At 43.8% G+C, this 24895-nt stretch overlaps 2 protein-coding genes across 3 annotated transcripts; both read left to right on the top strand.

The window, feature by feature from the left end:
• Positions 1 to 42: 42 nt before the first annotated feature.
• si:ch211-225b11.4 (tRNA (32-2'-O)-methyltransferase regulator THADA) lies at positions 43 to 13500 on the top strand. Of its 2 annotated transcripts, none has more exons than XM_070546485.1 (32): positions 43 to 167; positions 252 to 505; positions 611 to 791; positions 872 to 958; positions 1046 to 1073; positions 1145 to 1293; positions 1369 to 1491; positions 1583 to 1703; positions 1829 to 1971; positions 2045 to 2129; positions 2204 to 2340; positions 2464 to 2661; positions 2742 to 3462; positions 3619 to 3771; positions 3902 to 4011; positions 4096 to 4256; positions 4331 to 4437; positions 4522 to 4686; positions 5181 to 5329; positions 5401 to 5541; positions 5615 to 5719; positions 5794 to 5994; positions 6592 to 6742; positions 6872 to 7124; positions 7242 to 7481; positions 7596 to 7764; positions 9649 to 9837; positions 11832 to 12073; positions 12156 to 12323; positions 12391 to 12660; positions 12745 to 12947; positions 13032 to 13500. In XM_070546485.1, the coding sequence occupies exons 2-32, from the start codon at positions 390 to 392 to the stop codon at positions 13277 to 13279; spliced, it is 5514 nt and encodes a 1837-aa protein (XP_070402586.1). In that variant the 5' UTR covers positions 43 to 167; positions 252 to 389; the 3' UTR covers positions 13280 to 13500. The 2 variants fall into 2 exon arrangements, with proteins under 2 accessions (XP_070402586.1, XP_015828497.3); XM_015973011.3 differs by having other exon boundaries at positions 7560 to 7764.
• A 4325-nt stretch (positions 13501 to 17825) lies between these two features.
• pik3ip1 (phosphoinositide-3-kinase interacting protein 1) lies at positions 17826 to 22933 on the top strand. The gene is made up of 6 exons (XM_015973084.3): positions 17826 to 18167; positions 18307 to 18435; positions 18782 to 18898; positions 20342 to 20518; positions 20594 to 20672; positions 22592 to 22933. Exons 1-6 carry the CDS (start codon positions 18056 to 18058, stop codon positions 22797 to 22799), a joined length of 822 nt encoding a protein of 273 aa, XP_015828570.1. The 5' UTR covers positions 17826 to 18055; the 3' UTR covers positions 22800 to 22933.
• Positions 22934 to 24895: the final 1962 nt, after the last annotated feature.

The raw sequence follows: 24895 nt of genomic DNA, 5'->3' as shown, positions 1-24895 counted from the left end.
CCGCCCCCACCTGGTCATATGTGGAAGTGTGAAACGTTACGCAGCAAACAGGCGCTTCGTGGGTTTTTGTTTTCGAGTTTGGCAGCGCCTCGCCAGGAAAACAGACGCAGCAGGGGGAGTATGGGGACAAAAAAGCAGCTTCAGGACAGACATTAGCTTCATAAATCGTAAGTGCTGAACGTTTGCGAACTCTTGAATGAACATTTATTTACTAACCATGTTGTTAAAGATGTGGATGATTTCCTTTTCAGCCAGTAGGGGGCAGCACGTCACTTTCACAACACGACACAACTTCAGTAGAAGTAAAATTAGGTCACGTGACCAGCTAACCAACGTGCTCTTGAGAATGTGTCAACAACGATCTTCACTAAGGATTAATTAATACAACGATGTTTGAAAACCTGTTGACAAGTCTGAAAAACAGTTTGATCATCCAGGATTCCGCTCCCGATCCCGGAAGTAAAACACTTAATTCGTTTTTTGAAAAACTCTCTGAATCTTCCAGGTTAGTTCCACATCTCTGCTTGTTTGCTTAATTTTACAAACTCGTAAATAATCACTTGCTTTTGTCTAATGCTAATAAACCTGATTGTGATTCTTGTACGTACAGGAGTAAGGTAAAAAGATGTAAGGAGCGCTGTTTAGAGGAGGCTGTCCAGCTGCTGAGACAAACATCTGTAGCTCAGCTTCGTAGTTTGGAGGAGAAACATCTGCTGCTCCTTGCCAGACTCCTCATATCCCTGCAGCTGGAGATGGCCAGCATCTCCACGGCCTGTCGCAAAGTGGACCAGGTCAGCAACACGGTCCCTCTTCATGGTGCAACAGTTTCTACTAAATCTGATTGATAAAAATGTTCATATCTGTCTGACAGATGTTGCTGCATCTGACAAAGGTGGACCACCAGCTGGTTTACAGAGAAACCCTTCACAGTTTTCACTCAATAGTCTACAGAAATCAGGTAGAGGTATCTAAAATCATTGTTGTTTGTTATTAATTTATTTGTGTTTAGATTTGTGGAATAACTTTGATCATGTGCATTTTTTAGGTTTTGTCTTTAGAAGATTTGCAGAGAGGTTGGTTAAAATTGAGGTATTTTACTTTGAAGTCACTGAAATGTAATTTTATTTTTTTTTACCCCTTCCAGCATGCATGTTCCTGGAAGACAGCTCTGTTGGTCGTGAAGTGTGGCGAGATTCATACAAGTCCATGCTGATCAAAGTGTCTGAGCTGCTTCCTGTTGTCCTGCAGGACAAGTCCCTGAGAGATGGACCGCTGTGTTACGTCGCTGTGAAGGTAAATGTTTAAATCATGCATCATGAATGATTTGTGTAACGGTTGTTACTAACCTGTGAACTGCACCTGCTGCAGGTGTGTCTGCAGATATTCCAGCTGCTGTCCAGGGAACTTGCTCCTCATGTTTGGGAGCAGGACAGCAGAGACCCGGCGGTGCAGATGATCCTGCAGGCTCTCATGGACATTATACTTGGACAGGTTCTTCTTTTTTTTACTCTGACTTTGGAGTCGTTCATTTGGATGACAACCTGTGTTGTTACAGCTGCTTGGTGTACGTTTTGTCTTGCAGTGCTCCAACAGGGATGCCCGTCTTTTAGCTGGGACTGCTGTGGCGATGCTGATTAACACGGCATCCGAGAGCAGAGCTGGAGGAGAAGCTGCCTGGGGTCTGTTGCAGGTCTCTCACCAAAGTAAGTCACAGCTGGTGCAACAAACACAGCAGATCAAGTAGTGACTGTTAAAACTCGTAAATCATGCGATTGATTTAATATTTGCTGCATCAGATTGTGTTTGCTGACTGTGCGTTTCTCCTCAGAGCCCTGGCAGCTGATGGTTGGCGCTCTGAAGGTCCGGTGTGACCCCTCTGCTCAGGATGGAGTGGACCGGCTGGCTGTGTGCAGGGGCCTCCTGACCTGCTGCCGACCTCACATCCTACGCGGCTCCCAGGATGACTCACAGGTGCATTCACAGATGTAGGAAACCTCTCTGACTTACTCTAGGTTTTATTATCAAATCGATCTGTTTCCACTAGACGTGCTTGCTGCTGGACGGTTTGTTTCCCCTCGTCTACTCGCTGTGCGAAGAGAAGCTGGATTGCCACTGCTTTGCCTTTGAAGGTGAGCGACGTTCCATTCAGTCAGCTGACCGATTCAGTGAGAATCGCCCGTTCATCCATGACCTGCTGTTGCAGCTTTAACTCTGTGGCTGAAGAGGGTGAAAGAAAGTGTCGATGATCTCTGGAGGATGACGGGTGTTCGTCTTTTACCCGAGAACAGTCTCCTGCTGCAGCAGCTCCAGCACATCATCTGGACCAATGCAGAAAGCCCCGTGAGCCTTTGGAAATAACTAACGCAGATGCTGTCTCGTGTCGAGGATGCAGAATTAAATCATTAATCATAGAAACAATCGCATCACTGACTGATGATCACCTTTGTCTCTGTGCCTCGGCAGATAGACGGAGTGCCTGAATTTGTCAACAGTGCTTTCCTCCAGTTGCTGAGCCTCTTTAACCAGGACTGTGAGAAGTTTTCTGATGCAAACACGACTTTTTTCTTCACCCTGCTTCAGCGAACCATGAAGCTGCCTTGGGAGACCAGAGCTCTGTATCACCGCCTCGGTGCCCTGCTGCCGTACCTGGGCACTGACACGGTGAGGTTTTGAGTTACTAAGTCCTCATTCATGTTTTGATTATAATTCGTGACCTTAATTCTAGTTCATGTCACCATCAGGTGCTGGACCAATACCCCGAGTTGTTTGATCACCTTCTGAAGTGTTTGTCAACCAATCACCTGTCCCCGTGTGGATCAGAGCTGTATAAATGTCTGATCCAGCAGCAGAGGAGAGAACTTTGTGGAGGATCACAGAACTCCTCCTGTCCCACTGAGGTGGATCTGGCTAAGCGCTGGGCGAAGCGTTGGCAGCCTTTTGTTCTTGAGGCTCTGAGGTCAGATGTGACTCTCCTACAGAGCAGCAGCTCATCACACCTACTGCCCGCCACCTTCCAGGTTTTCCCCTCTGCAGTGGACCTCCTGCTGGCCTCGCTGGACCCTCAAACACACCGCCACCTCCGCGCTTGGACCTGCATCCTGAGCTGCTACCGAGCTGTCACCGGCTCTTCTCCGTGGTCTCTTCAGGGCGGTTCCACCATGGAAACCCTGCAGGTCGCTCTGAGGTCCGCAGACGATAAAATACGCCTTGCCGCTCTCAGTCTGCTCTGCTGCAGCTCAAAGACCAAAGACGCTCCAAGCAAAGAGGAGCTGGTGATACTGAGGGGGTTCATTCCTCAGAACCTAAACTGTGAGTCCTCGTTGTTTCGCCAGGGCGTTCAGGCCAGCGTACGAAAGTTTCTGGTTCGAATCAGAGATGGCTGCTTGGCACAAATCAGAAGAGCAAAGAGCAAAAAGGACGAGGACGCTCAAGAGAGGATGCAGAGTGTCCTAGAGCAGATCGGTGAGGACATATTTTAGATATGATGGTTTGCTTTGAAAAACTGTACAATTTGTGTTAACCAAAAATAAACAAATAGCTGACGACTGATTAAAGATTATTAATCCAGAGCTTTGATCTTTCCTCTTCCTCGCTGCTTGGATCTCGTTGGTCTTCTAGAGTTTGTGGAGTGGTTGAGTCAGCTTCCATACAGCTTTCTAACCCCGGGACACAGTTATCAGAGGAAGAAGACGGTGCTGCTGCTGCTGTCTGCAGTGCTGGAGACGTGCACGGACACCTGGAGTCCTGACAAAAAGAAGGGACAACCCCCAGGTATGTCTGACGCCATCAGGAAGTCAGGAAAACACAGAGGAGGAATGTTCTTGCTGTGCGTTTCATTTCTTCGCCGTAATGTTGCGTTTTTGTGGATAAATGCAGAAATCATTTCCTTTCTTGAACTCAGCAAACATGGGAGCTCTTATTGCCTGTGCGAGGCAGAGAGGATTGTGGGATTTCTTCAGCAGGACGAAACAGTTAGTTCTCATCAGCCGTCTAGAAGATTCTACAAATGAGGTAGCAAATGTTCCTCGCCTGATCATTTATTTATTTATTTATTAACAGATAGAAGTTTAGACCTGAAAACGCTTCTTTCCTCAGATTCGGGAGCTCTCCTCAGAGCTGCTGCTGAGGTTTTTTCCATCCACCTTCCCCGAGGACGTGATTGGAGTGTTGGACACGAGGACCAAGCAGCTTCTGTGCAGCCCGCGGGTCCAGGAGGCTCAGATGGGAGCACTGATGATGAAGGTTCTCATCCAGAAGTAAGCTTCCCCTCCTCTCCCCATGTTTGGAGCTGGATGCGTTTTAGGTGACGGACGCTCGACTCTCCCTGTAGATCGGGACGTCGGTGTGAGGCCGGCGGATTGGTGGAGGAGCTGGAGGTGCACTATCTGACAGCTAAATCAGACACGATGCTCGCCGCGCGAACCAAACCGATTCATGGTGAGTTCCGCTCCACAAACATTCATCTAAAATAATCTTAAACTCTTTCATTCTTGTATTTTATCCTCTTGTCATATGTTGCAGGTGTGCTTTGTGCCCTGCGGAGGTGTTTGCTGGAGACACCTGAGCGTGTCTGTGATGCTCTCGACCACAGCGTGATGGAGAAGATGCTGGGCCTCCTGGAGGACATCTCTTTGCTCCTGATCACTGTTCTGTATGGGGACAGTGACACCTGCAACTCAGAAAAATGTAATCCCGCACCCCGCACAAGTAGTTCACTCTATTATTAGATTATTTGTCATGTGTCTTCCTCTCTCAGCAGAGGTTGTGCAATCCACAACCTCTCTCCTCCATATATCTCAGACCTTGTAAGTATTCACACCCCATCCCGTTCTCTCAGATCTTCTTCTTCCATCCATCTTGCGGTTCCTTCTGCCCGTCTCACTACCATGGGGAGCAGAGCTTTCAGCCGCTCTGCTCCTCGTCTCTGGAACTCACTTCCCCCAGACATCAGGAACATCGACAGTTTTACCCTTTTCAAAACAAAACTCAAAACACACATGTTTAAATCTGCCTACAACCTCTGATTTTATTGAACTGTTTCTCTCTTTGTTTTTTGTTTTTCTTGTTTGGGTTTTATTATTGTTTTATTGTATTTTATTACGTGTTTTCTGTCAAGTGACCTTGGGTGTTCTGAAAGGTGCTTTTAAATAAAATGTATTATTATTATTATTATCTCTCAGATGCTCCGCCTTCCTTTTGTGACATGGGAAACGCCATCAGCTCTCTGATATCCCAGCAGCCCGGAGGCGGAGCAGCAGATGAAGAGGACTGTGTTTTGCTGTCTGAGGAACACAGTCTTGTTCTCACCTGCTGCTGGGTTTCTCTTAAGGTGAGGCAGATCCGCATCACCACGCATCAATGTTTTAGCTCGGTATTTACAGATTTTTGTCATCGTTTTAGGAAATAGGGATTTTCTTAGGTGCTTTGGTGGAGAAAGTTCTCACGGAATCCAAAGAGGGTGGACGGTGCCTTCTAACAAAACCGGATTTATCGAGAGCGGCAAACGTCTTCAAGGATATTCTTCTCAAATGTCGCCATTGGGTAAGGAATTGACCACCTATTTGAAGGCAAGAATTTAATGTTTTCTTCTAAATAGTGTATTTTTGACCACCAGGGTGCAGTAGAGGGCTGCTGTGCAGGATTCACAAAGTTCTGCGCGTCCCTGCTAAGCAGCAGCGACACACAGATTAAAGATATACCAGCTCAAATGCTGGAAGAGGTGAGTGTTGTAAAGAAACACAGTTCTAGAATGCGTGTTTATTCGTTTATGTATCTCCTTCTCTTTGGTTGAAGGGTTTGCAGGTTGTGCGGTGCCCTCGCTCTGCGTCCGTGACCCGACGGGCTGCAGGGCTTCCTGTTCTGATCCAGTGTGTTCTGTCAGCGGAGGACACCAGTAGATCCAGGCCGCTGTTAGCCTCCAGTATGGAAACCTTGATGCACACAGCAGCAAGTCCCCTGGATCCGAACTGGGACCAGACACGGGACCTGCCACAGGTGTGCACACACACACACACACACACACACACCAGGGTATCTGCAGGTCCTTAAAAAGTCTTAAAAAATCTTAAATTAGCTTTTCCAAATTTAAGGCCTTAAAAATCCTTAAAAATGACAAATAATCCTTAAATAGTTTCCAAAGGTCTTAAATTACCAAAGAACCAATAAACATGATTATTTTATTTCTATGAAATTTTCATGAATTTCTAGTTAGTTTGGCATTTTTTGTGTATGATATTGACATAAGCGGAACCGTACACATTCAGTTGGTTGTGAAAGGGAGCTGTTTTTAGATGAGCATGCTAGTGGGAGTTTGCGCCATGGGGAAGTGCAACATTAATGGTAACTGGATGGCTAATCCCACGTTCACGACGTGGTTAGCACCGGTTCCAGGCAATAGATGGAAATTATAGCTTAAATTTAATTAAAAAATAGCTTAAATTTGGTCAAAGTGGCCTTAATAAAGGTCTTAAAAAGTCTTAAATTTGGCTCCCTTAAACCTGCAGATACCCTGACACACATCAGCAGCCACACCACCAAATGGACTGATAGGATGCATAGGATCACACACACACACGTCCTCTTCTCTTGCAGGTGTGTGCGGTCCACACGCTGCAGGCGCTGGTACGTGGAGCTGCTCTGGGAGCGGCCGTCCTTCAGTTCGCTCCGGCTGTCGTCATGTTGTCACTCGCTCAGCTCAGTTCTGCCTGCTGGGCGATGAGGAATGCTGCTCTGCAGCTTTACAGTCAGACAAACTAATTTCTAACTTTTATTTATCTGTCTGTTATTCTCTCACTTATTTGCATATTGTTGTATTTCTTTCAGTGCTAAAAGGAAAGTTTATCTGTGGCAATGAACTAAATTCCGTTTTTAGGTTCTGTTTGCTCGCGGATGCTCGGCCAGCGCTGCAGTAGCGAGGACGGAGTTCCACCCCAGCATAGCCTCTCTCCAGATGCTTTCTTCTTCCATTATCCCGCTCTCGAGCCCTTCCTCCTGGGCGAGCTGAGGGGGGCGGCGCAGAACCTCCAGGGTCCGCATCACGGGGCCAAGCTCCGCCTCCAGCCCTCGCTTTACCCCATCCTGACCCTGCTGGCCCAACTCCAGCCAGGCATCCACGACTCATCAGAGTAGTTACTGCCTCCATCTCTTTATGAAGTTTAAATTAGAATCTCTTAAACACTGAAATGTAAAGACCTGCGGGAACATCAGAGTTTAAAAATGAATCTGCTTTGCTTTAATTTCAGAACTTTGTTGGACTTCCTGCCTCCATTGCTCCAGCTCTCAGCGAGTCCCATCTACGGTGTGAGAGTGATGGCCTCCAAAGCTCTGGTTGCCATGACGCCCCCCTCTAGGTACACAGACATCCTCCTTAACCTGAGTGCTCAGCTGCCCAGATCACAACAGGAGTGCTGCAGCCACAACCAGCTGCACGGTCAGCTGCTGCAGATCAGAGCAGTCGTAGACCGAGCCCTCTGCTCGCACAGGTGAGACTTTTAAAGGAGACGATTTTTGATTTGGGTTAGGTTAGATTTCTGAGCATCTAGTGTGCTTTTAATCTGCAGTGACATCTCCAGTGACCTGCATGTGGTCATGACCAGGGTCCAGACCTCAATGTGGTTGGTGACCGGAGCTCAGCGCTGCCCCCTAGTGAGAGCTGCTTACATCAGCGTGGTCGACTGTCTGAGGGGATGTTCCTGTGACAACTTCCTGTCCCAGCTTAGCGACAGACTCATCCATGACCTCATCATGCCTCAGGAGGGACTCCAGGTAGGTTACAATCATATATCAACATGTTTATTTGTTGAATTTTTACCCTTTAATCTATTCCATGAATAAACAAACAGAATGAGTGTTCAGTCCAATCGACATACATTGTCAGTCTGGCATACGCGCATTACAGGTTATACCTGTCTGACAGCACGTCTGTCAGACAGGCACACAGCAGAACATCATTCACTTTGTTTTAAAGGGGCATTATGGAAGTTTGACAGCCAAAACATGTATAGAAATAATAAATTTCTTCTTCATACATTCTCCTGCAATGCCCTGGTCCTGTAGAATGAGCCCTGGCATTTTTACTGTGATTGCCTGTTTTTCTGTAAAATCACAGAAAAAGAGAGATGCTCGGGTCGAGCAGGCTGCTTCATGCGCGTTCACGCTCAGGCATAGCCCGTAGCATTTGATATCCGTAGCTTTAGCAGCAGAGAGTGAGGTAGTGCCAACTCAGCGACTTTGTCGCTGTTCCTAACGCCTAGCGATGATCCTAGCTACATTTCTGAGGACGCTTAGCTACTTTCTTCTAGAAATTTTCTGCAAATTAGCAACAAAATAGCCATTTTCACTCCGAACCGTTCTTTGAACGTTGTTTCAGCTGTCATCAAGGATATAAATGTTACAGATACAAAAGATGTTACTAGTGCTATAGCTCATCCAGTAAGACGGGCGGACTCCCGTGCGGAAGACCCAGGTTCGATTCTGCATGTGAATATAATTTATTTAGAGTTTATTTTTTACATTAATGGTATATTTTTTTACAGTAAGATGCCCAAATTTTTATTTTAGACTCGCCGAACGGCATTGAATTAATTCACAGATAAAAAAGATGTGGGTTCAACTTTCATTTTGGAACAATTTTTCAAGCAAGGGAAGGGAATGGTCTGAGCATCCAGGAGGACTGACCCATCTTAAACCTTTGTCAGCTGTGCTGAAGAGAAAGGTACAGAACCAAATTATTTAATTAGCTGTGCGTTCTCCTGTCCTCTGTCCTCCGGACCACACACACACACACACACACACACACACACACACACACACACACACACACACACACACACACACACAAGGGACTGTCTCAGCTGTTATTTTCGTTAAGGAGTGTGCACGTACAGCATGCGCGCCTCGTGCACGAGCGGACTATTGAAGCTGCCGTTACGCTTTTGGCCAGAGGGGGCAATCACGAGCATAAAAATTCAAAACTTCGTAAAGTCCCTTTAACAACCGTATGACACCCTGATGGGCAAGTTTACCTGTCAGACACCGATACATCTTTTTAACAACCATACAACACCCTGACTTGTCAAGTTGGTATTTTTTAAAGTTTTATTTTCTAAAAGTTTTTTTACAATTAGAAGGTGGTGAAATAAGAATGTGTGGTACACATTCATCAGTTCATTTTAGTCAATGACAAAACATTATGAACACAATCAAAGTTTCCTTGTGCTTTGCCGTCTGCATGCTGAACTGATGGCTCCTCAGAACCTAGCGGAGGTTTAGATGAATGCGCATCAGCTGCAGGTATGCTGCTCTGATGTGTATGGTGCTCTGTCAGAACATGGAGAGTTTCTCAGTAAAATCTAGACGTTTGGACTCAACGTTCCACTTTAAAGATAACCAGCAGCGACTTTCGCAGCGTAATGATTGTTATTTTTCCACATTGCTCAGACTGAGTCAGCAAATTTTTTGACATCACGTTTCATTTTAATCATGAACGTTTGTTTTGGTGCTCAGAGTCACAGCAGAGATACTGAGCTCCGTCACTCAGATCCTACTTTCAACTCAACAAGTTCCCTTCCTCAGCCTTGCTGCAAATGTAAAAGTCTGCAACTTCAAATCAAAAATAACCTAAATTCAACTGTTTTGATTATTGAACAGGTTGGGTTGTCCTCCTTCTACGGAGAAGCTGTCCGCTTCCTCTGCGCGGATCCAAAGTGGGCTTGTGAAGCCTGGAGAAGCTTCTCTGCAACCAACCTTGACGTGAAGCTCTCACTGGTGGCTTCGTTGCTGGAGAGGTCGGATTTGCAGCAGAAGGGCCAAATAGAAGTGGTTCAGATGGTGCTGCAGGTAAAAGACCCCCCCCCCCCCCCAGCCTCATGACCCCAGTGCAATAAAACAACAATATTTTCAATCAATCAATCAAACTTTATTTATATAGCACGTAATCATGCAATACATGCAACTCAAAGTGCTTAACAAATTAAAAAGGCCCCGCATAACCACATTTCCTCCCATCCCCAGAATTTTAAAAACATTCTGACAATAAAAACCCCTTCACAACACTCATCCTCCAGCACACACACACACACACACACAGGGCCGCCTTAACCAGCTGATAGGCCCCAGGGCAAGAAGGCTCAGTAGGCCCCCACAACCCTTAAAATTTCCTTTACACACACCCACACACGCAGCCACACACGATAGGCTGAGATCAGATGAGCCAAACCAGCTAAGATAAGGATAAGGAAACGCCATCAGGGGAGCCATCCGCCCCGACAGCAGCAGCCGAGGCACCGACACAGGGCGCCCAGGGCAGGGAGGGTGGAGACCCCCACCCAGGCACACCTGGAAAGCACCCAGGCCGCCACAGCCGACCACCGCCCCCAGGGCAGAGGGCTCCCACAGAGGAAACACTGGAAAAAGGTTCAATTAAGGTTAAAATATAAAATCATAAGAGCTAAAATGAGAATTGTAATATAAAAAGTTATGTAGATATTAAAATAATGTTGATCATAAATCTATGGTAAAAAACTGTTTAAAAATGGCACGTATAAAGAAAGAATACATAAAATAAACAAATAGATGAATAACCTAATTAATTTATTTATTTAAAAAGTGATAGTAATCAGTTAAAAGCTAAGCTAAAAAGATGGGTCTTGAGCCCGTTTCTAAAAACACGAACGATTTCTACGGCCCTGAGGTCCCCTGGCAGCTCGTTCCAGAGGCGAGGACCGTAGTATTAGAAGGACGTCTCGCCTAGAATATGTGTCCTGACTTTAGGGATGGCTAGGAGACGGCTGCCAGAGGAGCGCAGAGACCGCATGGGTTCATACGGTATAAGCAGTTCTGAAAGATAAGAAGGCTCAAGACCATTAAGACACTTAAAAACCATTAAAAATATTTTAAAATCGATCCTGAAACATACGGGGAGCAAATGCAGTGATTCTAAAACTGGAGAGATGTGCTCCCACTTCCTTGTCTTCGTCAGGACGTGTGCTGCTGAGTTTTATAGAAGTTGTAGACCTGAAATCCTCTTTTTAGGAAGACCAGAAAGCAGGGCATTGCAGTAGTCTATCCTACGGGTGATAAAAGCGTGCATCAGCGTCTCCGTGTTGGCCCGAGAGAGAATGTGGCGGACTCTGGCGATGTTCTTTAGATGATAAAAACCTGTTTTGGTGATATTTTTAATATGATGTATAAAAGTCAGCTCAGAGTCAAAGATGACACCCGGGTTCTTCACGTGTGAAGATGGATTAAGAGACAGTGATTGTAATTTTGGTAAAAGCTTCTCTCTCTGGGCCTCAGGACCGATAACTAAAACTTCAGTTTTGTCCTGGTTGAGCTGGAGAAAGTTTTCTGCCATCCAGGATTTGATGTCTAAAATGCAGTTAAAACGTGTGTCCATTGGCCGTGTGTCATCAGGAGACACAGAGATGTACAACTGTGTATCATCAGCATAACTGTGGAAATTCACCCCATGTCTCCTGATGACACTGCCACGAGGGAGCATATAAATCAGTGGCAGCTTAAGGTGTGACAAAAGGTGAATTATTTACATTTAATTTAATGTTTTCTTAGGTTTAAGTGGTTTTTATTTATTTATTTTTTACTTTCTACTTAATTTTGAGTATTTTTGAGCTTTTATTTTCTCTAACTGATGGCTTTTGAGCACAGAGTCTAAATATATTAATTTAGTAGTGTTAAAGTTCACTCTCACAAGTGTGGCTGTGTGGTAAACACACTCCCAAAGCTCCATATGATGCAACCTAGTTATCTGTAACAGTAGGAAAGATGGACTGCTGTTTGATTTACAGACTGTTTCTGTGATGTTCTGTCTCTAGTCCCACCTGAAGGAGGCGTTGCTGAGCAACAGCGTGGAGTATCGCACCGCCTTCCTCGCAGCCCTGGCCAGAGTGATGGCCGACTCTGATTCACCCCAGCGTCCACCACAGTCGGAGCCTTTCCTGGCTGAGTGTCTGGATTTGTTGCTTAAGGACTTAGAGGAGCAGAAGGGTGGGCCAGAGTTTCTGTCCCAGGCCCTGAACGCCTCCAGTCTGCTGCTTTCCCGAATGCCAAACTCCAGGTTTTTGTCCGCTTTCGTCTCTTTTTAAACAAACTATTTGGAGTTCCAGTCCGTAACTTTCTTCCTCCGTTCTGCTGATCAGCCTAAAGTTATCCGGGCTCCAGCGCTGGTGTGGGATCCTTGAATCCCAGCGGTCGCCAGACGCCCCTGAGGTGCTTAGGATGGCGTGCAGCGAAGCTCTCTGTGTGGCTGGACTTCCACTTATCAGCAGCATGAGGGAACAAAACCCTCTCTCTGTTATCATCATGAGGTATAAGATAATCAGATCTATAAAACTTTGTTTTATTCTAAACAAACATCATTGTTTTCTATTGTAGGCTGATCAACACAGGCCTTTACCTGCTGCAGGACCAGAACCAGCAGGTGAGGCTGAAAGCGGCACACTTTTCCTCTCTGCTCCATCGTGCATCAGGAGGAAACAACGAGGGGAGCGCCTCCTATGTTCAGGTCAACCTGGCGCTGCCGCTCCTCCTGGAGACGCTGCTGCAGGAATGCTGGGAAGCTCCCGGCACGCTGGAGGTGCTGCTATCCCACCTGCCTCCGTCTGATCTCAGACCAGTGCTGGCAGAAGCCTCAGCAGCAGGAGGGTGTGTGAGCCCCCTGACTCTGTCTGATCTCGCCGACTGACCCGACTTCATTTCTCACCTGTTATTGTGGCTCTTTATACTCAGGTGCACCAACTTGTATGAGCAGGATGAAGCCAACGTGTTTGCAGAGCCGTCTGTCATGTCTGCACACGTGCTGCCTTACCTGCTGCAGCTGGCAGAAAAATCCTCTCAGTCCTCTGTTTTGGCACAGACTCTACATTCATGGGCTGAAGGGAACGCTGCACAGGTGCTGGATCACCTGACCGTCTGTGAAAAGCTCCAACCAGGTAACACGTTAACCTTTCATTCTCAGTCACCTGCCTTTAAAAGTCTTCTCTCAGCCTTCTTGTGACTTTTAAATCTCTTTCTAGCCGAGACGCTGACCCCCTCTTGGCTGGCTCTCCTCACTGACCCCCGTTTCCACATCACCCTGTGTGGCCTGCTCTCCAGGGTCGCTTTTCTGCCCCGCCTCCAGGAATTATCCGCTGGTTCGGAACACTTTTGTGATCCTTTGTCTGTGCAGGAACGTTTACAGGACGTTTGCAAGCTGCTGGGTCAGAACGGTGTTCACTTTCCATCTGATTTAACCGCTGCTGTGGCAGGAGGCCTGCTGGAGTGATGGCCGGGGGATCCCAATGCAGAACTTTTGACCGATATGGGCCTAGAAAGCTGTAATATTTAGTATTTTAGGAGCTTGGATGAAAAATGGCAGCTGTTTTTATTAAGTCTGCAGGTCATCATCATTTAAAAGCTCCATGAATTTATTTAAAATACTCTTTTAGATGCAGAGATGCAATCAGAGCAGCCGGCTGGTACAGTGATGTAATGCTACAGCATCTGGAAAAGCCGCCCCAGGAGGCGTTTGGGTTAACTTTCCATTAGAGGCCTTCTGAATGGATAAGTGTCCATTTTCCAGCCACATGAGAGCTGCTGATGCGTGAGTGGATCTGATTGAGAGCTGGTTTATGCTCCACACACACTAAAGCAGTCTGACATCACCGGGTTGCACCCTGGTGGTGTTTAGGGCGGGATGATGTGAAAGGTTGCTGCTGTGGTGTTATCTCAGCAGATCCAGCAAACAGGTGCATCTGTAATAAACAAGGACGTCATCATCTACATTTTTTGTTGATATGTACCCGTTTTTGCACCTGGAAAACTTTATTAATCTCTACATCAATTTCCTTTGTCTGTGCATTAGGTGTAGCAGCACTATAATCTGTATTAATCCATCAAAATAAGATCGTGTCAAAGTCAGGCCCCCACAATGCTGGTCTGAAATTGAAGCCAATGCGGAAGTGAAATAAATTGCAGTTCCACCCTCATCCACTAGGGGCTGGTGTCAGAAGCGAGCAAATCCTCATTGACTCCCATGTTAAAAATACCAATTTCACAGCAGAAATAAACATGTTTACAGCCTGGTTCCAAAACATTTTTTTGGTTTACTTGATCTAGTTTATACTCATGACAACTCTGATGGGGGTGAATTTTTTTCTCACTCTTCTGTTTAAGTGCATTAAAAGCCTAAAATTCTGTATAATTTGGATAAAAGTGTCTGCCAAATAAATAAACATATACACATAAACATGGTAAGCTATTAATTATTTTAAACCCATATGCTTAAGTAGTTCTTTGTATGAAGTTTTCCTCTAGGTGATCCTGAGAGGCTTGACCTTGCTGGGAGTGCTGGACTCCCAATTCACACTCCCGCTTGTGCAGTAACCACTTTGAGAGTCATCATTTCACCACGGACTCCAGGGTACACACACATTACTTCATATTTTGGTTAAGATTGAAAAACGAAGAAGAAATTTATATACATATTTACAAGAAAGTAACATGACATCACACCTGTGCATCTAATCAACGCGACTCCCACACAATAGAGGCTAACGATGCAAACGAACCATGAGGAGGTAGGGAGGAGGTGTTCTGCAGGTGACAGTTTCTGCTTGTCACGCAACAATAGACAGCTACAATAAGATCGACCCTCCTATATTCATGAAACCAAAGGAGTCCAGTTGCCTTCATTCAAACCCAATTTGAATTACCATGCAGATGCCTCACTCATTCATGCCAGGTGTGTGACTGCAGGTAAACACTGGTGTTTGAAAGGAGGTTTGACCTAGGATAACCTTGGGAAACTTTTATTTATATATTTTCAATGACAGCAGCACATATATATATTTGCTGCACAAATATTTGACACCAATTTTGTTTGCTTAATGGGGGGAGGGGGTTGTTGACCTTTTGACCTTGAACCTTTCACTAATATCTTTAAAGCAAAATCAGCACAAACAAACTTTAGCAGTGCAAACCAGCACAAACATAGCACAAATGTTTGAGTCCAATTTTGTTAGATTTGAAGAAGGTGGGGGGGCCAACTTCACTTAGGTCCTTCAGACTCCTGTTTTCCAAACTCTCAGCTGGAAATCTCCACTCTTCTCTACTGCTACTTGATTCTGGCCACTCTCACTCAGGACGTTCAACCGGAAGCTCTCAGCTGTCCACCTTTGGCTAAATGGCAACATTTTTTCAGTCTGGCTAAAAGTCGGTTTAGTCTGTCTCATAATCATGACAGTTGTGTCATATTGAGCTGCAGTCCTGGGGCTGGGTCTCAGTGTCCTGTGGCCCAGGACCTGTGTCAGCCCGGTTCTGGATGTGGCCTTGCTGAGTTATCTGTAGCAAGGAGCTCGGCCGTCTGGGAGGTGGTCTGAGTTGGTTCTGTGGTGGCTGCTGGTTTCCTGGTGCTCGGGGCGGTTCCAGAGTGCACCTGATCCTTGGAGGGCTCACACTTCACATCCCAGCACACGCACGAACACATGCCTGTTGATGTTTGTTGTTCATTGTTTACATGTTTAAAGTTGTTCATCCCACGTTTTCTTGATGATTCTTAGAAATGTTTTTTTTACAGGTGCAGCAGCTGGTTGCTGTATTTTATGTTGGTTTCCTAGTTCCTATTCTAATTTGTATTGTATTGTGTATTTTGTTGTAAAGCTATTCTATTATTCAACTTTAATTCAGATATATTTTACCTTACTCTTTCCCAGTTAAATTTACCCTTCATTTTAATTCGTGGTGTACAGTTTTTTATTTTCAACTCTTAGGTCACGAGCAGTTGTGTAAGGCATTTCACTGCATTTCGTACTGTGTATGAATGTGTATGTGACAAATAAAATTTGAATTTGATTTGATAGTTGTTTTTATTTTTCTCTCTTATTTACTTGTATGTCCACAATCAACCCTCTTTACTCCAGATTGATTCAGCATTTACATGCTAATGTGGCGATACATAACCCAAACCAATTTTACAATAACACACATTTTTATTCAAGGGGAACCTCGTACACAAAAGGCTCCTCTTGATAGAGCAAATCTGTTCAGCACCTTCTGACAGACAGACCACCCAGGACATTTATATATATATATGTCAAAGGTCAAAGTCCACACTCAAGGAACCTAAAGCTGAAAAGAAAACCTGATGAAAATATGTTTTAAATTGACCTTTTTTGTAAATTTCTAATTAAATTTATCAAGAAAGAATTGTTTTTTTTAATCTTTGGGTTTTTTAAATCAAGTTTAAATTTAAAAAATAAATCTTCAGCAGCTTTAATTTAGCAGAACCGACTGAGTTTCTTGTGTAATTGAAGAAAATGACCTGGCTGGAGTAAAGCTTTTTCCATCGTACCTGATCTTACGTGGGCTCTCAGCACGCCTGCATCCCGCTTCTTTAATGATTCTCCATGGCAACGGGGAGCAGGGCTGAGTGCTGTGGGTACAGCCAGTGTAGTGACTGTGTGTGTGTGTGTGTGCGTGGTACGTCACAGCCACTATAATGAGGTGTGTGTGTGCACATAAATGCTGGCATCTGTGGACCATTTGAAGCATGAAAGTGTGTTTTTCCATCATTGTTTCAGGTCGCCTAGCATGAAAATGGTTAGAATGAAATGTTTTCATCATAGAATAAAATTTTTATTTTGATTTTTGACTTCAGGAAAAAAATCTGTTGTGTAAAACAACTTGACTGTAATAAATTCTTCATCTTTGCCTTTTTGCTGCACAAATCTTATTTTACCGGTTGCTGTTCACAGGGAATGGCAGTAAATCAACTTTTTTAAACTACAGAAAACAGTTTAGATGTTTGCTTTGATTTAAAATAATGTGAATGAGCTGAAATGTAGTTTATTTTTTCTAACACTCACTTGTAACATGTTATAATAAAAGTAAAACACTTCGTGCATTGGTAGATTTTAGCTTTAGGGACCATTTCTGCAGTAACATCACAGACAAATTATGTCCAATTTTTTACATTCGGAGATTTATTCTGCTGATTTTAGTCCATCTTTATATTCAAAAATAGTTTTAATTCATTCAAAGAACTTTCCATAACAAATAAGAGTCTTGAATTAAAGCAATATATCACCCCTGACTTTTCTCAGGTTGAATAAATCAGTAATGAGCCACCATAGGTTTATTTTTGGGGATTTTATTCACGCCAATGACTCGTTTAAAAAGTTTAATTATATGTAGATAATCACCTGACCCAACTGGTTATGAGGATCAACACGATCAGGCTGTAAAGTTCAGAGCAGGAGGGACAGATGTTGGCTGTTTGCTCTGCTGAGTGCCTGAAAACTGGATTAGCATCTTTCTGAAAAGTGGCTTAAGTAGGGAATGAATCTAACATCGCCTGGCCTCATTAGTGGGCCACACACACACACACACACACACACACACACACACACACACACACACACACACACACACACACACACACACACACACACACACACACACACACACACACACACACACACCCTTTGCAGAGTGCACTGTCTGAGGAGTAGAGCCAGCAGCAGGAGGGAAGAGGTCTGGCGGGTTGGAGAGGGAGCCTAGGAAACATACTGAGCCAGATTAAGTCAGATGGGAATTATAAATGGAAAGCTGTGACTCAGAGTATTTAGAAACAAAAAGGGAAAGCAGAGCAGCTATTTAAATACAAAACACAAAATGTTGTGGAAACTTCTTGAGCTGCAAAAAAGGAGGAAAACAGATGTAATTCCTACCTCAGCTCGGACAAAAATGAGAATAAACATCCTTGACTTTCCCTGATTCACCAAGGCTGCCTGCAGAGATGAGAGGCCAGAGCAGCTGATGGCTGTGAAGCTGGGGGAAGCTTTAGGACCTTGAGGTTTCCCATGGCAAACACCTCCTCTTCCTCCTCCTCCTCTTCCTCCTCCTCCATTGAAAGGCTGTTTACCAAGAGAGCAGAGCAGCTCTGACAAAAACAAGGGCTGTGGTTCAAAAGAGAGGAGCAGTATGCTTCGTGCATAGGCTCGGTCTCTAAACACCTACTCAGAAGCTTTCTTTTCATTATTTTAAGAAGAAGAAAGCCAAGATGTCTTCTGTAAAATCAACCTTTCAGCTGTTCAAAATGTTTTTCTTCCTGCAAGTTGTTTTCCTGAGCGTGGCCATTGTGGAAGGGAGCGCGTCCAGCAGAGATCAAACAGGTAAAGCTGCACCAAATCAGACTTTTTACGTGTTTGAGCACCTTTTCTGTGTTAAAAAGCAAAACATTTAAATAGCATGCCATTTTTTTCATCTTCTTTCTGATTGCATAGCATGTTAATGTAACTGTTTTTCTTCTAGACTGTGTGACATTCAGAGGAGTGGACTACAGAGGAGAACAACAGAAATCCTCCTCTGGTCTAACCTGTCTGAACTGGACCAACACCACCAGAGACTATGATGTTGAAACCCATCCTGATTCACTGACAGGTAAACATACAAATTGTTCTTTATTAGATAAAGTGGAAACGACCAGGATAACCAGCTCCAAACGTGTGCTGCTGAAACTAACTGATAAGATAATTGCATAAATGGTTTTGCTAACGCACAGAGCCATAAAGGCAGTGTTACAGCAGACACTCCAGATTCGGAGCGCCTGATTGATGTGTTTAGTGGCGTTAAATGGGCTCTTTCATGAAACAGATGCTGCCTCCATTGTTTGTGCTCGTAGCAGCCCGTTCACAGGGCTGTGAGCATGAATTCTGTGTTTCAACCTATGGTTTCAACAAGGGATCAGGACCAAGCATTTGCTGTTTTTTCATCACCCCTCTTGTAGGTGGCGGAGATCACAATTACTGCAGGAACCCAGATGCTTCGGAGAGGCCGTGGTGTTACATTACAGCCCCTGATGGGACGATCCAGAGGCAGTTCTGTGCTATTGACACATGCACTGGTCAGTAAACGTCACACAACACAGATTAGTAATATTATATTGAAACTTTTGCAGCAACAGCAAATCAAAAAAGCAGCCATGTTGTGAACTCTTGTAACTCACCGGAAGCTCCCTAAAATACATTTTACTTTTGGTTTGAGTCCCATAAATACACCGTCAATAAACAAATCACCACAGGATCTGGATTACGGATCATTTACTTTTCCACCTCCTAATCCGTGTCAGTTGGTCTGAGTAAAAGGAGAAAGTGTTTTGCTCTTTATTTCCTGCTGGCAGTTGAAACTGGCAAAAGTCAAACAATAACAAAGCCAAGCACATGTCAGAGGGTTCAGGCTGAGACCCAGCCCCAGAGCTGCTCCCATTGGCCCAGAGCAGCCGTTTCCTCTTAGAGACAGCAGCTGATTGGCTGCTTCAATCCACAGCTCCATTGTTTTTAACTTGAGTAAAGTTCAGAAACGGCTCATAGGAGGAGGAAACTGAACAAATTAAAGAGCACATGTTGGCATCTTCAGCTCCCCTTTCCTGTTTTTTAACTAAAGCGTGCAGAACGTGTTGGTGTTGGCTGTTCGTGCAGGAAAAGCAGGTAGAGGTCAATTCTCGCAGCAAGTTTAAACCCAAAACTCACATGACTGCTCAATCAGCAATATTCCGACTCCACAAAGTCCAAATGAGGCCTTTTAATCTGAGATAATAAAGAAGATCTGCAAGTAAATATGAAAATGTAGCACTGAACACAGATGAAGTGCATCAAAGTCAAACTAAATCGAAAACTATTTTTTTCCAAGGACAATTTTAAAGGATTTCTTTTCATTTAAATAAAACTTCTTTGATAATTTCATACATTTTGCTGCTTTGACTTCCTTTGGGCCCTGGCGCCTCCCAATTGTGGGCCTTTGGAGTTTCATGTCCCAAGTGTCAGTGGTTGTTTGCATTCCCCGAGAGAAGGTCAGATGCTCTCCTAAAATAAAGTTCAAATATCATTGTATCTTAATTTATTACAATTTAAAATGGCCTTGTTTCCCATCTGGGCTGTTTGATTGTGGTTTTAGTTGTGTTTGGAGAATGTGGACAGTTGTAGATGTTTGGGACATGAAACTGTAGAGGCCCCCAATGGGGAGTGTTAGGGTAAAACAGGTAAAAGAACCGTTCAACCCAGAGAGTTTTGGTTGTCTCATGAGCAGCCACGCTGCTGCAGCCTAATGTTTCCTGTTCTGTGCGTCAGACTGGGCTAGATGTGGTTAAAAGTTGCATGGGTCTGAACATGCTCTCATGCGGTCTCTGTACCTGCAAAATGCTTCAGGGATCTTTAAAAAAAGCAAGGAAATTTTTAAAAATGAAACGTGTAGAAAACACGTGCTCTGACCTGGATTTTTCCTGGTGTGACTGCAGCAGCAGAGTTTTCCACAGTACTTTTATAATTCTGTCGTGTTGTGATGTCTGCAGACCAAAACTCTGCTGCACCAAAAGATGAAATCCCTACAGTGATCATGTCCACAGAGAGCCTCCAGCCAGCCACATTTGGAGCTCTTCAGGAGAAAGTTGCTGCTGTCCAGCCGGTGATGGGCATCAGCCAGCGGGTCCGAACAGGACCCAAACAGAAGAAGGACCTCGGAACTGCAGGTGCTTATTTTGACTCTTTTTGGTTGAACAGTTTGAAATGCACATGAACTAAAGGCCTGTTTGTATTGAATTTAGGCTACGTCCTAGGAATCCTCATGATGGCAGTTATAATTGTGATTGGAATCGGCATCACGTTGGGCTACTTCTATAAAAGGTCAGCGGTTTCCTGTTTTAGCTTGCTTGTTGGCCTAAATGGAATTTTTCTATAGTAAAACATGTCAGGAGGAGTTCTGAGCTGATGCTGCGTAGTTGAACCATCGGGAGTGTAGCCGTTAATTTGTATCAGTATCAACAGTGGCACACCTAAGGTATGGCAAGGGGGGCCTGAGGCACCCCTGGAAAATTGTTGGCCACCCCACTGCACTTGAAAATAACTTTCATGTTCACATAAACCACACATTCATCCTTTATTTGAAACAACAACGGGCAAATTGAACCGTTTTAAGAAGCTAAAACTATAAAGCTTTAAACAAAAACTGAAATTAATGTTTGAACTGTTGTCTTTTTTCTGAAATGTTCGTGTTGGATGCCTATTGCTTTATAATTGTCACAATCTGCCCCTGCCTCCCTGACTGTGTCTCTCCCCTGCCTGATTAGTCTTTATTGTTCTCACCTGCCCCGTGTTAATCCGCCCATGTGTTCCTGATTGTTTCCTTGAGTATTTATACCTCCCTTCTTGTTTGAGTCTTTGTCGGATCATTGTTTGTTGTCAGCGTTGTTTTGTTCTGTCGTTCCCGTTCTGCCATTAAAACCATTTTTACTTTATCCGAACCTGCATTTTTGCCTCCGGTCAGCTCCTCCACACTTGGTCCTCCGTCGTCCACACCCGCAACGTGACAATAATGACAAAGAATGTCGGAGAAACGCAATGGTACTCTCCCAGAGTTACCACATTGACCAATTTGGTGCCACCAGAAATTTTTAACTGGCCCTATGAAATTTTTCTAGGGGCGCCACTGAGAATCAAAAACTGAGAAAATCTTTAACCTCCTGAGTCCACATAGAACATTGGCTTCTTGCACTTAAATACTTTCTTCTTGTTAACTTAGACATTTTTATTATTTTTTCGAGACACTTGATATTAACTTTAAGTTTCAAGTTTTTTCTTTTTCCTTTTTTTTTTTTAGAAATTTGCCAACATTTTTATTTCAACTTCTTAATCCAAGTAATATTTTGCTCACTTATTAATGAGTGTCGACTAATCTGCAATTGTTTTTTCTTTTGACCCTTCCACTGTCTTCGTGGGTGGCCCCGCCAGGAAAGTTGACCATTGAGCAGGGTTGATGGTTTATCCCTTAAAGTCCACCATCAATCCTGCTCAATTGTCAACTTTCCTGGTGGGGTCACCCATGAAGACAGTGGGAGGGTTAAATCACACTAAATACAAATTCGGATCTCAGGAGGTTAAACGTTTTATTCCCAACAAACGATGATGAACAAGTTGGCATAAACTGAATTTTTTTCCTAATTATTAAAAGCACCCAGAGGTGGGGTTATTGGTTATGTATCAAGCCTAAATGTGGGGAATGCAGCACGTCTGATTCTTGTTGCACAAAATGTTCCCGTATGTGATTAGCTGTGCCTTGACATCTGGTATTTTTATGAGGTGATCATTGATGAAGAGGAGAAGCGAATGACGTCACAGGGTTTATAAAGCAAGACCGTTCTCTTCTCCAGACGTTTCCAACTCCTTTATAGTGCGGAAGATGTTTTAAAACTGATTCCTTTCAGGCTTCTAGTCCCTTAAAGCAAATGACTCCACCTGAGTTTCCTTTAGCCTGCTTCAAATGCACTCAGCCAGGCTTTGGATAGAGATAAAAAGATGAAGGAAACCACTGCCGTTCTCGTTTCTGAGTTAAAAATTCAGCTCGAGTGCAGCGACTGGAATAGAAGGGAACAGAGCAAGCGTGGGCTCTTTGCTAGGCAACCGGCTGCAGGACCTTTCTGGAAGCAAAAAGTGCGTCACACAGTGACGCAGAGTTGCTTTTCACAGCTTCCTGCTACCTTGTTGTGTTGATGTAGGAGCTAATATATAAATATATTTCCATAACACTGAATCACTTTTGTTTTTAGAGCCCGAGACCTGAAGAAGCAGCTGGATCAGCGAGGGTATGAACGCGAGATGCAGAGGATCACCCTGCCCCTGTCGGCCTTCTCCAATCCCACCTGTGAGCTCATAGACGAGAACACCATCGTCATCACGGCGGCTCACGAGTCCAGCCCCGTCCAGGAGGGAGATGACCCTCTCATGGGGCAGCACGCCGGCACTCCAGGAGCATGAGGGCCAAGTTCTCCAACAGGATTGTACGTTAGTAGTGGACTAAAACATTCCCACCTCCTAGTTCCTCCTCTCCGAGTCCCTGACTGAGAAACTTTGAGTCCCTTTTTCATTTTTTGATTGTTTTTTTTAACATGTGACACTTTCAGGATCAAACAAATGATGTCGTCTTTAAAAAAACAAAAAACAAATATAAAAATGAGCAGTCAGATGAATTTTGACATATCAGTGTTTGATGACTCCAAATCTTCATGAGGTGATGATTGGAATGAGGGAATGTCCACATTTTTCCCAGGAAGGTTACCCAAGGTCTCTGATTTGTGTCCATGGAGGAAGACGAGGAACGTGTTTGTACAGAGACCGTTTTATCCTGGAGGGACACACTGGTGGGACCAAATGCGTGTCCTTAAACAGTTATGCTCTTCTGTTAGAGGACGCATGAAGTAAACAGGAACCGTAAAAGACACGAGGGAAATCCTCCCGCTCGGAAACTGCCTTAAAGCATGACGCTCTGAATGTATCCTGTTTGTTCTCCTCTGGGCTGGAACCATTTTTAAAAGCCTTGTTGGCAATCGTCGGCAGTAAGATGTGAAAAGAGGTCTTGTCTTTTTCTTTCACAGGTTAAGTAGTGACAGGAATTATATAGAAGTGCTCTCAGGATGCGAGGCACAATGGTTCATCTTCAGGGCAAAGCAGTCATGGCGTTTGTGCAGAAAACTGCTCCCTTAGCTTTGAGTATTCAGACATCAGAGTTATGCACTGAAAACACCAGAGAAGGTCTGTTTAAAATCATTCGCAGTCATGAATGCATGTGCATGAGGTGCTGCTGTATTAAAGCAGAGCTACAGTGATACATGCTAGTGTGTACATAGACACCACCACACGGGGACAGCTTTATAGGTTTTATTTTCGTTACGCTGTGTTTCCATTTTATTGTTTGGGATGTTATGGATTCACATGTGGTTTTCGCTGGACCTTCATCACTGGTTGTTCTCAAATTTTTATTTTTCATTTCAAGTGTTGGATGTAATTGTCCTTATAAAATACTGATGTTCAGTAATTTTCTTCTTTATGGATATTTTCTTGTTCAGATTGAAATAAAACGGACACCAAAGTGTAACGTGTTTGGTTCAAAGCAATTAAATGATTAAAAAATTAAAGCTTACATTCAGTATGAATAAGGGGTTAGATCATGAGGACTTGACGCCCCCTAGTGGATGGTTTAATATCACCATAATGCAGGAAATACATTTCAGATTTTTTCCATGTTTATAAATAAATGTGAAGTATTTAACATCTTATTTATTCATCTTAATAGATCATTAATTATATTCACAATGCTAAAACTATATACACACTGATTTTTATGTAACACGCTTTCATCTGGAAAATAATTGTGATCAATAGAAATGAGGAGATTCTGTAGTTGTGAGGATCCAAAAAGGTTTTTGTTAAATCTTTTTATTTAAACCTTTGACTGTTATGTCAACCAATTGGTAGAGAACATTTTAATTTCCCTACACCTTATGGAAGAATGCACTAAAAAAATACAACTTTAAAAAATACATTTTAAAATATACTCAAGATTACCTAATATATTATTCTGACTGAATCAGTGTAAAAAAAGCATAAAAGAAAAATAATGTCATTTAATTTCTCGTTGTGGAACTTAGGTGCAATAAACTAACAGACTGATCTATTCTGAGACTAAAATGATCCGACTATAGTTTTTGTGACAGGTTATTCAGCTTTGACCCTATATTGTAGCAGAAAATATTTTACAGTCATGAATAACTGAGCGGCAATTAAAAAAAACATTTTTAAAGAAGGTTTATTCATGAAACACTACAGTGATATAAATAAAAATGGTTACAGTTGGCTTTCAGTACCTTGCTTAAGCAAATAGTTGTCGAAATGTCTAAAAATCTACAAAATCCCATCAGAAAATAAAATCCAGTTAGTGAAATTGTATGTACACATCTATTTACATCACTTAAGGGGGGGGAGGGGGGTTAGTTTAAGAGTCAGATCTTGTAAGAAAACTCAAAACCACTTTGTCCTTTTAATTCATCCCCCCCCCCCCCCCCCCAAAAAAAAAA

Source organism: Nothobranchius furzeri, chromosome 17 (genome assembly GCF_043380555.1).
Source record: "Nothobranchius furzeri strain GRZ-AD chromosome 17, NfurGRZ-RIMD1, whole genome shotgun sequence".
Classification (NCBI taxonomy): Eukaryota; Metazoa; Chordata; class Actinopteri; order Cyprinodontiformes; family Nothobranchiidae; genus Nothobranchius; species Nothobranchius furzeri.
This window is presented reverse-complemented; position numbering and strand designations above follow the sequence as displayed.

Coding starts and splice junctions, on each gene's coding strand:
- pik3ip1 (XM_015973084.3), top strand. CDS start 18,056: ATGTCTTCTGTAAAATCAACCTTTCAGCTGTTCAAAATGTTTTTCTTC. Junction 18,168..18,306: donor GTCCAGCAGAGATCAAACAG/GTAAAGCTGCAC, acceptor TTTTTCTTCTAG/ACTGTGTGACATTCAGAGGA. Junction 18,899..20,341: donor TGCTATTGACACATGCACTG/GTCAGTAAACGT, acceptor TGATGTCTGCAG/ACCAAAACTCTGCTGCACCA.
- si:ch211-225b11.4 (XM_015973011.3), top strand. CDS start 390: ATGTTTGAAAACCTGTTGACAAGTCTGAAAAACAGTTTGATCATCCAG. Junction 1,074..1,144: donor TTTAGAAGATTTGCAGAGAG/GTTGGTTAAAAT, acceptor TACCCCTTCCAG/CATGCATGTTCCTGGAAGAC. Junction 5,995..6,591: donor AGACACGGGACCTGCCACAG/GTGTGCACACAC, acceptor CTTCTCTTGCAG/GTGTGTGCGGTCCACACGCT.